The following is a 12,030-nucleotide window of genomic DNA, read 5'->3' as shown; positions in this document are numbered from 1 at the left end:
CTCAATATACAATTTTTTTTCTCAACAGCACATAGAAAATTATCCAGAATATATTGACAGATAGGACATAAAACCAAGCCTCAAGAATGGTGATAAAGCTGAGTGGACAGAATGCAGCCCTGTTTGATCCTCAGCACTGCATAAACCAGGCTGTAATGGCACGCACTCCGAGTGAATTGAAGGAAAAGCATCTGCAGAGTTCAGGATCATCTACAGCAGCTACACAGTAAATTTCAGGCCAGACTAGGCTACACAAAACCCTGCCTCAAACAAACACCACCACCACAACACTCTCACTCTCTTTCCCTCTCTTTTTTTCTCTCTCTCCATATATATATATATATATATATATATATATATATGGAGAGTTCAATTCCAAGCATTGCAATCAGAAGTCTTAAGGGACTAAAATGATAAGGAGTATCTTTTCTAATCATATTTAGTAAAATTAGAAATCAATGACAAGAAAAACTTTAGAAACTATACAAATAAACAGAATTTTCAGAACACAAGCAGAACAACCACTAGGTCCAAGAAGATTTCAAGAAGGAAATTAAAATACTTCTTGAGATAATGTCCAGATAATGATGTCTACGATATAGAAAAAGCACTATTAAAGAGGGTTGTAGTAACCAAAGTCAATAAAGTACAGAAAAAATCTATAAAAAATGCAAATGATGCAAAGATGCAATCAATGCAAATGCAAATGATGGCTAACCACTAACCTTAAATCAAACCCCAAATTGGCACAAGGAAGCAACAGTATCAGAGCATAAGTAAATATGGAATAAAGTAAAAACCATAAATGAGAGTTGGCTCTTTAAAAATAAAGCAAATGGACTAACCCTTAGATAAACTAAGGAAGAGAATGTCAAATACTCTATAAAGCAAAAAGGGAAGCTTTACAACTCACACCACATGGATCATTAGAAGTATTAGAAACAAATGTATGCTAAGAAATTTGATAACTTAGAATAAATGGGCCAATTTGTAGATATGTATACCTTTGCAAAGTAGAATAATGGAAAACAGAATAGTAGAGACTGAATTACTAACAGATAGCCTCCCATCAAAGAAAAACCTAGGATCACATGACTTATATTCTATGAAACAATTTAAGAACTCATACCAACTAACCTGCTTATTTCAAAAGTACAAAAAAAGTGATTATTGCAAAGAATATTACTATAACAGACCCCCAGACCTTAGCACAACTGACTCCATGATGGAAGTATGATTCAGGCCACAAAACTCAGTACATAGACAGCGCAACCTGTCATAATGAAAACAAAAGCCTAATCCATCAAAGTCTATAATTCTGGAAAAGTCTAAATGTATTAACTTGCTTTTTGGCTTCTGTAGTTATGCTTTTGGATACCTGTTCTTGTTAACTAAGGTATCTCAACCTAGGACACAATTTTTATGCTTAAAAGCTCATCCTGAGAAAAGCTCAGTGTTATACTGGGATCCTAAACACCCAGTATAGTTACCTGTCAGTTAATAAAGACATCCTATTGGCTTAAAACCCAGTCTTCTCTAGTGGATACCCTACATCCTTTCTGGAGGTTCAACTGAGATCCCCAGAAACCAGATCTCAAGACACCAGGGATCAATCTCAGAGCCATCCAGATTAAACAATATTCATGGACCTTAGAAACAAAAAAGGGAAATTGCAGTCCATATTCCCTGGGTGGAAAGACAGGCATCTTGGTGCCCTGCCAGTCACCCTGGAATACACCTTGCCTGCCTGTAAAGAAACCTGAGTTGGATTTCGCCAGAGAAACAGATATATATTGTCTTGGACCTGAAAGATGCATTCTTCAGTCTCTCATTGGCAGAGGTGAGTCAGCCCATCTTTGCTTTTAAATGGACAGACCCAGACGGAGGGTAAAGGAGTCAATATACCTGGATAAGATGTCCCTGAAGATTTAAAAATTTTGCCAACACTGTTTGATGAGATACTAAGAGCTGAATTCTTGCCCTTCTATCAGAGGTTTCCTGGTAAAATAGATAATTAAAGGGCTGCTGAGGGACTGCTGCTAAGAGTTACAAACCTTGGGTTATAGAATATTAGCTGAGAAAGCCTGACTTTGTACATTAGAGTCTATCTATCTTGGATACCAGTTGAGGGGAGGCAAAAGGAACCTGTCTAGGAGCAGGATTGCTGCCATTCTTCAGATCCCAATTCCAAAGACTAAGAGACAGGTTTGAGAGTATCTAGGTGCAGCTAGCTATTGCTGCTTCTAGATACCAGAGGCAAGGCTTCTATACACCAGCACAACATGAGGGCACTGAGTCCTAATCTGGACTGAGACTAAACAAAAGACATTTGAGGCTTTACAAGCAATTCTGACATTGAGTCCAGCTCTAGCACTCCCAGATAGCTCAAAACCTCATCATCTGTCCATGAAACAAAAGACAAAAGAGGTTTTAACCCAAACTTTGGATCCATGGAAATGCCCTGTGACATACCTGTCCAAATGGTTGAACACTGCAGCCACAGGATGGTCCACCTGTCTTAAGAGCAGTGGCGGTTGCTGTTAATCTACTGGAAAAAACAAACAAGCAAACAAGTTAACTCTGGATCATGATCATATACTCAGAGTACCCCCATGATGTGGCTGAAACCCTCCTCTGAGGAACATCAGAATGCTTCGCTGTCTAGTGCCTGTGTGAACCCCTATCAGGCCCTATTCCTGCCTCACCCTAGAATAAGGCTTTAAGAAAACCACCACCACCATCAATACCTTCCTATCTGATGACAACCTACAGATGCTCATCCATGACTGTCATGAAAGATGAAACCAAGTATGTGGGAGCTGCAGTACTTACTTTAACTGAAAAGATTTGGGCCCAAGACAAGCACCTTAGCCCAGAGAGCAGAACTTGTCGATCTGACCCAGGCTTTCAGATGGGGAAAAGAAAGTACACCACCATATACACAGACCTAGGCCCTGAACGTGGTTATTTGGCTTCCCTTATCAAGTTCTGTCTTCTATTGCTGGGCCATTGACCTGGTTGTCCTACAAAGAGCCCTAAGACCAGTGGGGCCTACTGATATTCTGATGACATACTCTGACCCAGTGCTGCCTGAGTTTTCATGGTAGAGAAGAAATGGACAGCTTAAACCGACAGGTAGATGAAGGCCATCAGAGGGAAAGATCATTCTCCAGGAAATAACTGGCAGGATTCTAATAACTGACCTTCACCAGGCTACTCATCTGTGGTCCACAAACTTTCTGAGTTTCTCAGACCAAGTATTCTATTCTGAGATTGGACATACAAAGGAGGACTACGTATTGCTTTTGGAAAAACCTGTCATTTCTATGCTACTTGATATGGGGTAATTAGAAATAAATCTTGCCATGGTTGGGAAAAATCTCAGAAAGAGAAAGAGACAATGAAATAAGTCAAATAATTAGTACCAGTCTCTGTCCTCTTGATCCCCTGGCTAACTATTCCATTATCAGCACTGGCTAAACCTTTAATTCTGATTGGATTAATGGCAGGCCCCTGCATCTTAAAATTCATGGCCAATTATGTATCAGTTCAATAAAATTAATGTACCTTAGGACCAACTACACTTCTTTAGAGCAGAATGAGTACATGATTTGACACATTCACTAAGACCTGTGGAGAATGTAATAGGGCCCCAAACCTTAGTAGGACCCCATACCTTAGCACAACTGACTCCATGTTGGAAATACCATTCATCCCACAAAACTCAGCATGGAGACAATACCATCAGCCAAAATTAAAACAAAAGCCTAATCCAGCAAAGTCCATAGTTCTGGGAAAGTCTCTACATGTACTAACCTTGCTTTCTGACTAATTGCTCTTGTTAATTGAAGTATGCCTAGCCAGGGCATGGTTTTTGTATCTAAAAGCTTACCTTTAAAAAGGCTCAGGGCTATACTGGGATCTCAAACACCCAGTGTAGTTGCCAGGCAGCTAATAAAGACTTTCTTAATGGCTTAAACCTATGTCTGTGAGGTCAGCATTATCCACACAATAATATACAGACTAAACTGCAGGCTAATATATGCTTGATCAATATAGATGAAAAATTACTTAACAAAAGAGAAGCAAACTAAACTCTACAGCATATTTAGTATGACAAAGTTGGACTCATTCCACAAATACAAGATGGTTCAAGGCATTCAAATTAATAAACTGATAAACCACGCCAACAAAAATGAAGGACGGTAAACCAAATGAACCTATCAATGTGGAAAATACATGTGATAAAATTCAACATCCCCTTATAATAGCACTGAAAAATTGGGAATAGAAGAAATATACTACAACATAATAAGACCTTTATAAGTTCACATTAAAGTCAAAGAAAATAAGCTGAAAAGACTGTGCTTTCTAAGATCTAGAACAAACAAGCATTCATTTGGGTTGAAAAAGAAGTCAAACTGTTTCTATTTGGAGATAACATGATCTAGATATAGAAAATCGCCAAAAGACTCCACCAAAAAAAAAAAAAACCTACTAGAATGAGCCAATACATTCTAGAAAGTTGAAGACTGTAAAACTAGCATGCAAAAAATTACCTAAAATAAAAAACAAGAAAGTAATTCCATTTGCAATACCTATAAAAGTAAACTATTAAAAATAAATGAAATCAAATTATATGAAAGATCTCGATATGAGAACACCCCCTGTGTTCGTGGACTGGAAGAATAAACACTATTAAAATGTACTAGCAAAAGTGATTTACAAATCTAATTCAATCCCTGTAACAATAAAGATGTTCTATACAGAACTAGAAAACTGCAGTAATAAAATCACATGAAACCATGAAAGTCACCAAGAAACCAAATATATGCTGAATAAAAGAACAAAGGCACTATATTTCCTGAGTTCAAAACAAACTGCAAAGCTAAAGTGATTAAAAAAAAATAGTATGGTATGACATAAAATGTACACCCAGACCAACTACATGTAATAGTCTAGAAATAAGCCTATGCATCTACAATCAGCTGTTTTCCAACAAAGTTGCTAAGAAGACATAATGAGGAAAGGACACTTTTTGTAATAAATGATGCTGGGAAATTTTGATAGCCAAAGGCAGAAGACTATCTTCAAAATTACAATCAATTATCTCCCAACAGTTATAAAAAAGCAACTCAAAATGTATTAAAGAATTAAATGTAAAACCTAAAACTATGAACCTCCTCAAAGTTAACTTTAAAAAAAATGTTTTAGGGCATTGGAACTGACAGGAAATCTTGGACAGACCCATAAAAGCACAAGAAATAAAAGCAAACATAAAATGAGGTTACATCAAACTAAAGTTTCTGCACAGTAAAGGAAATCACAGAGTGCAGAAACAGGCAAGAGAGTCTAATAAGGAGAAATACTTACAATTCATACATCTGGCAGAGGTTTGATATCTAGACTGTATCAGGAGCTACAAAAATTTCATTAGAAAATTCTCCAAATAACTACATTTAAAAATTAAGGGGGAAACCTACATATCCAAAATTTGATGATTGGAAAACGTTGTTATTTCATATACAGAAGAAAAAATTATTCAGTCACAAAAGCATGCCATTCTGCCATTCCTAACAACAGGACTGGAACCAGAGATCACTATTACATGAAATAAACCAGCTCTAGAAAGGCAAATGCCTTATCATCTCCACATATATACAGTCAGAAAAGGTTGTGCTCAAAGAAGTTGAGAGTAGAATTATTGTTATAAAAGGCTAGGGAGATTATGAGGGAGAAGCTAATAAATGGTTACTAAGTTTCACTAGGAAGAAATTGGGGACTCCAACAGGTACTCTTACTTCAATGTTCACTGAAGCATTGGTCATAATAGCCCAACCGTGGGAACAATTTAAGTGTACAAATAATGACATGTCAGAAACTATGGGAGACGAGTTTGACTCTTAAAATTACCATTCAAGCAGGAAGACTGATTTCTTCCTTTGGTACCAATATATACAAATCCCAAACTCACCCTTGTCCTTAGCTGATATTGGGAAATTCCAAGCCATTACCTGATTAAGAGTGTACTCCACAGGGCATTTGAGATATAGACTGTTTCCAAAGGATTTGGTCCAACTGCACTGGGAAGATCTCCACTGAGAGGAGTATTCACAGATGGTATTATAGGCTAGGGGAGATCTGTGAATTAAAAAGTTACATTGAACTTCAAAATCCTTCTAAATTAAAGTGGTACACTGCACAAAAAAAAAAACCCCACCACTGCTTTCCCCCACATCCTAAATTACAAATATGGACAATTATCCTTCATTTTTATTACTAGAAATATGAGAAATAGGTTCACATCTGACCTTCATAGAAATTAAACGAGGATTAGTGGTTAAAACTTAGGATACATTCCAGCTTGCTGATACTTTTACACCTTCCCCCAATGCATGAAAAGGCCAAAAGAAAGATCATGATCGCAGCTATTTGTCTGAACACACACACACACACACACGCACATGCACACACACACACACGCACACAGACACACACAGACACACACACACATACACACACACACACACACACACACAATTCTTCCAGAGATTATAATCTTTGTCACTCCCAATTCTGGGCAGTAAATTGAGAAGAACAGCAGCAAAGGATCTGGGGAGTAGGGGAAGACAAAGGTGGTATCAGATCACCATCTGTTGTTCTATACCATTAGCCTCTGCTCTGGACCTAGCTTGTTCTATAAACAGGAGGCTGAGATAGAATAAACATGGCTTCAAACAGTAAAGTGAAGATAAGCTGGACAGTGGTAGTATGGAGATTAATGTCTTTCTAACTAATCAGTGCTGAAGGACTCTGATATGCTGTGGGTGTGTCACACATATAGCCATGCTCTGACACTTAAGAATCAGAACAAACGAGAGCCTGTGATCAAGAATACATATAAATCACCAAGTCAAAAGTATTGGCCAGAAAACAAAAGAAAGGATGAAAACCAACAACCACCAAAGTAGAGGAAGCGTTATCCATATCAGTTCCTGTAGGTGATCCGGAGCCCTTCTCTGAGGCCCACGATGGCAGGGTTAGAAAACCTCATTGGAAGTAGTAAATCTGACATTCCTGGATAGGAAAAGGGCTAATAAGGATACAGTGTGGCTGTGTCCCTTTAGAACTGTACTTCCCACCATTGTCCATAATTGAACACGATGTACAAGCCAAGTACAAGTTCAAGGACTCAATAGTGATGTGAAGGTGTCTGTATTCTCCTCCTAAGTCTGTCTGGACTCAGTATCATTCCTCCACAGAAACCCTGCCATCTACAACCTCCAGCCACCCAGAAGCACAGTCCTGTCTTCTTGGTCACGGAATGGTTGACTGTATTCCCTGAACATGTTGAAACTGAAAGATCTGTCAATTTGTGAATCTGTTTGTTTGTACCACCCCCATCAGTAAATGGACAGAAAACAATTTTGGCTTTCTTTACATTGTTCACCTCTGACTACATTTCAACTAAAGAACTGGAACAATGTTTTCATTGCGTTTAGCATGCAACTTTATTAAAAACACATAAATGGAATACGAAAATACACTTATATCAATAGAATGCACAGAAATATAGCTTATTTAGAACGAATAGGTTCAGTACTGGGTTACATTACAGAAATTCCAAAAATATCTTAATTTATATTATATAGCACAATAAAAACCAGCAACTATTCAATCTCTCAAGATGAGTAGCATCCAGAAAATGGCCTCCATCAACACAGAGAGCATAAGTATCAAATTTATAATTATAATAAGCATTCAATTTATACTGGAAAGACAAAAATGTTCAAGGCTTTGTGAGAATATACAGCTATTTAGAGTTTGAGTATTAATCGGACGACTTTATCTCTCACGTCAGGGTCACTGTGGTCTGCTAAGTCTTGGAGTTTCTGGTCAAACTCTTTTGCCTCCCGAAATATGGAAATAAGTTCAGATTTAGTGAACATTTCCTTAGTAAATAGCTTTACCCTTTTTTTGAATTGGAAATTTATATTCTCAAATATTTCAATGATATGAAGAATATTAGCCTTTGACTCATTCTTGTGAAAGTGAGCAACCAGTGAGGACAGTACTTCAGCACTGATCAGTTCTCTTATATTGGCTTGATTTTTTGACAAACACAGAATAACTCTTAAAATCTGAAACTTTATTTTGACACTTCCTTTGTTTAACAATGAGATGAAATAGCGAACATAATAGATAACCACGTGGTGATAATCAAATTTCACACTCAAGCTCACTAACAGCTTTAGTTCCTCCACTTGCACGGAGCAGTTCAAAGGACAAGAGAGTATATCCCTACAAACTTTATTTACATGTGCTTCCATCTCTTTCACTTCTTCAGGGGCGTCAGGGTTGGCATTTAAATTTAAATTTCTAGGGTATTTTTTAGCATTTGGATTATTGACAAAATTTTCAATCATAACAGTGACACCAACATCATGAACGATATCTTGAGTAAATGGGTAAGCAGGACTGATACCCATTATCATGGTAGCTATCTCATGAATAAACGGATCCCTAGTTAACTTAAGTAGGGCAACAAGTTTATCAAACTCAACAGGCTCTAAACTAAAGGTACGTGATTTACAGCGGCAGGTCTTTGGATTGGGTTCATACTTTTCTTTTTCCCGGATTTGGTTTTTTAAATCAGCTAAAGTCTGGAAGTAAGGTCCACCATAAGGTGGAATCTTGGTCAAAGGCCGAATACCCAGAGGAGTTTCAATTAAGGTCGCAACCAGAGTCCAGTTCCCTTCTGGAGGTAAAGACGGCTGGGGTTCCTCAACTGGGACTAGGACAATAAACCTGCCCCTTAACCATGCTGCAGCTTTTTTTTTTAAAGTAAAGTCGAATGTATCAGGGGGTTCAGGTTCTTCCTCAACGTTTGGTGGAGGCTGATAAACTTGAAGAGCATTTTCCTCTTTAGGCCAGAACCAGGACCCTACACTAGGCTCTTCTCCAGTCCAAAACCAGGAGCACACATAATCTTCATCCTCGTCAGTGGTGTTGATGACAGTACTAGCCTTGTCCCCAGCCCTGGATCTGACACAGACCTCTTTCTTTGACTCAGGTTTGTGCTTAATACTACGCTTATCAGTAGCTTTGGCAGAGCCCTTAACAGATGCCTCAGTTCCAGTGTCAACCTTGACTTCAGACTTGCTTACAGTAATGACCACAGATGTAGACAAAGCATCTGACTTTGTGTGAGGTACTAAACTCGGCTCTGCCAGGAGTTCCGTCTTAGCCTGAGCCATGACTCTACTATTAGTCTTATCTTTCTTTTTTTTTACTTTCCATGTCACAGTCTTGGGCTCAGTGGAAACTGCTGGCTGTGTCCTGGCCACTGCTTGATCCCTAGCCTGAGCCTGGTTTCCCCATTCTTCTTTTGGTTCTGCCTTAACCGCTTTATTGGTCTGACTCTTGGCTTTTCCTTTAGCATTGGCAGGGCTATTGGTTCCAGGTTTTGAGGAAGCCCCTGACTCTTCTCTAGCTTTTCTTTTAGTTTTAGAGCCAATCATGGTTCAAGAGAAAGATAAAGCTAAATATGCCCCTATCTCAGCCTTGCCCAAAAGTCAGCCCCAAGTAGGTGTATTCATATAAAGTCCAGGAGTCATTCAGGCCCCTTTCCAACTACAGTTTCTGCCAATTATATAGACAGCACGCTGAGGAAGCTCACTCAAGATAAAGGATAGCTGTGCTTGGGCGCAGGCCTGTGGAGGGTGGTGGTCTTCAGCCACTCCAAGGCCATCAGATCTGTCACTGAAGTTGGACCTAGGGGTGGAGGAAGGAAATGGGGCTTTAAGTCTCTTCCAATTTTCTTTCTCCTCATGCTGATTAGCACAGAGACATACTTAAGGATGGAAATTCAGTGCTCTATGGGGAAGACAAGTAACCAACTCCTTCTTTCAGGTTACCCACTGTCTACACCTCCATATGCTACCAACTGTCTTTGCAGACACGAATAAGGGCAGAGAGAATAGGAAAGCTGGACGGACACAAGAGGCTGCAGAATTCCAAGGCTGTCTGCTGACCTGGGCTGGAGCCAACCAAGTCTTTACTATTCCATCCTACAGGTCTTACTCAAGGAGTCCCCACGTTCATACTAACCTGTGCTCGTCAGAATGAATTTTCTCCTCCTTTCTCTGCTTCTATTGGTGACAAGTCCTGCAGCAGATCTGGCAGACCTACAGACAGATACAGAGGATAGAGAAACTAAGCTCTTTGGATACAGACCTTGGTCCCTGTCCTTCTCAGACAGTTTGTCTAGCTTTTCCTTTCCTGGTCTTCCTCTCCTCCCATTATCCAGCTTCAAAGCTGTTCCTCCTCCTCCTCCCTTAGGGGCCACCGTTGTCCTCTTCAGTGACTGTTTGGGTAATCCCCTAGTTGAAAAACAGATTAATAATGAAGTGTTAGAGCAGGACGAGGAAGAGGGCATGAGGGGAAGATGTTTCCATCCTGTATCTATCTCTAAAGTAGACCAAGACTCCTACGTGAATCCACAGACCGGCTGGAGGTCACTGAAACTGACAAAAGAAAAGGATGTGATTTTCTAGTCTAAGGGACCCTTGTCTGTCTTCACACTAACCCTAGAAACAGTATAATTTCCTCCTCATTATCTCCTAACTTCACAGTCAGTTATTTTACAAATGTTCACAACAGGCAACAGTTATACAACCCTCTGGATGTGTCCACCAAAGGAAATCCACAAACAGGAGAACATCACTACTGAGTATAATTTAGAAAACAGTACTTAAGGAATAAGTGCTTGCTGGACACAGATACTTGTTTGGTAAAGAATTCTCTGATTCCCTTTCTTTTGCCACCCCCACATGACACCCAGAAATCTCCATGTTCCTCTGCTATATTCTTAAAGCCTGATAATTTCCATGAAGAGACAACTAAATCATCTCTGCACAGTCGGCCGTAGTGGTGGCAATAGGGATGAAATGCCTGACAATAACAGGAAGCTGGGGAAATAACGAAAAGTATCATTTTCAATTTTCTTACACATTCTTATGATCATCCCCCCCACACACACACACCTATCACATTCTGCAACATTCTGCAACATAGTTGGGGTAACGAAGGGCATTTCTGGAAGGCTGGAAAAGAGGAGATGTAGAAATTATTCTAGAACCCTACCTATTCTTGCAGCTTTTTCCCACTGTACAGAAATCAGGTCAGTTTTGTTTATCTTCTCCCTCCCCTTTTGATCTGACGTGATCTGACGCCCTGAAACCTGGAGAAATGCAAACCAGGGAGAAAATTTATCAACACAAATACATGTGCGTTAGTCCTAAATCAAATGAAATCACAGTGAGTAAGATGTAGTTAATTAATGGTCAGATAAGCAACCAGAATGTGAAAACAATCTTCAAATATACCCAATACAAGATTTAATATTTCCACATTTATAACACCTTTGTATACCTCCTCCCTGATTCTCAAGACTCCTCAGACAAATGTCTTCATCAGCACTGGTAGTCCTCCGCTTCTCTGACAAGTAAGCCATCTCCCCAGTAGATGTTGCCATTGCATCCACCTCCCTTCCCGACCATGATGATGGGAGTTTACTGAAACGTAGATAGCTTTTTATCATCCTCCCTAGTCTTTTCAACACTCGCCTCCTAAAATCAGGTCACGAATCCCGCACCAATCATGGAACCCGCATCCACAACCCCAAGCAATGCCCTCCTTCTTACTAACCTGTTCTGTTTGAGTCCAAGGCTGTTTTCTTAATTGCGTTATCTCCGGTGCTGCCTTGCCGTACAGAAAGGAGGCAGGCAAACGCAATCAGCAATCAGGCCCAGGGAGCAGAGACAATGGCGGCGGCTGTATTTAGGGGCTTGCCGGGAGCTTGGGACGCAGGACAAGATGAAGGGCCATGATTAGCAAATTCTACCACCTTTCCGTACCCACTCCTCTCTCTCCGGTCTCTCACGAAGCGACTAAACGCCTCTACATCCGCCGGGACGCACTAGGCGTGGCTACGTCATTACGGAGGCCCGCAGTGGGAGGAGCTAGACT

The 12,030-nt window shown here is 39.8% G+C and overlaps 1 protein-coding gene across 4 annotated transcripts in view; it reads right to left on the bottom strand.

Moving 5' to 3' along the window:
* The window catches only part of Armcx5 (armadillo repeat containing X-linked 5), a 31,466-nt gene extending 19,514 nt beyond the window's left edge, over positions 1 to 11,952 (bottom strand). For 2 of the 4 annotated variants that reach the window (XR_003712586.1, XR_003712585.1), the window contains exons 1-5: positions 11,710 to 11,952; positions 11,146 to 11,242; positions 10,111 to 10,187; positions 6,015 to 6,141; positions 2,473 to 2,548 (exon numbers count right to left, since the gene is read on the bottom strand). Coding sequence is in view for 1 of the 4 variants with exons in the window: in XM_028776998.1 (XP_028632831.1) it covers positions 7,818 to 9,521 (1,704 nt within the window). In the remaining 3 variants the exon portion in view is untranslated. Of the gene's footprint in view, positions 1 to 2,472; positions 2,549 to 6,014; positions 6,142 to 7,486; positions 9,775 to 10,110; positions 10,188 to 11,145; positions 11,243 to 11,709 lie in introns of those variants that run through there. The other 2 variants (XR_003712587.1, XM_028776998.1) reach the window with 2 other exon arrangements.
* Between the last annotated feature and the right edge of the window lie 78 nt (positions 11,953 to 12,030).

The sequence above is a fragment of the Grammomys surdaster genome, unplaced genomic scaffold, assembly GCF_004785775.1.
Source record: "Grammomys surdaster isolate TR1022 unplaced genomic scaffold, NIH_TR_1.0 276, whole genome shotgun sequence".
Lineage (NCBI taxonomy): Eukaryota > Metazoa > Chordata > Mammalia > Rodentia > Muridae > Grammomys > Grammomys surdaster.
Note: the sequence above shows the minus strand (reverse complement) of the source record. Positions and strands in the feature narration are given on the sequence as shown.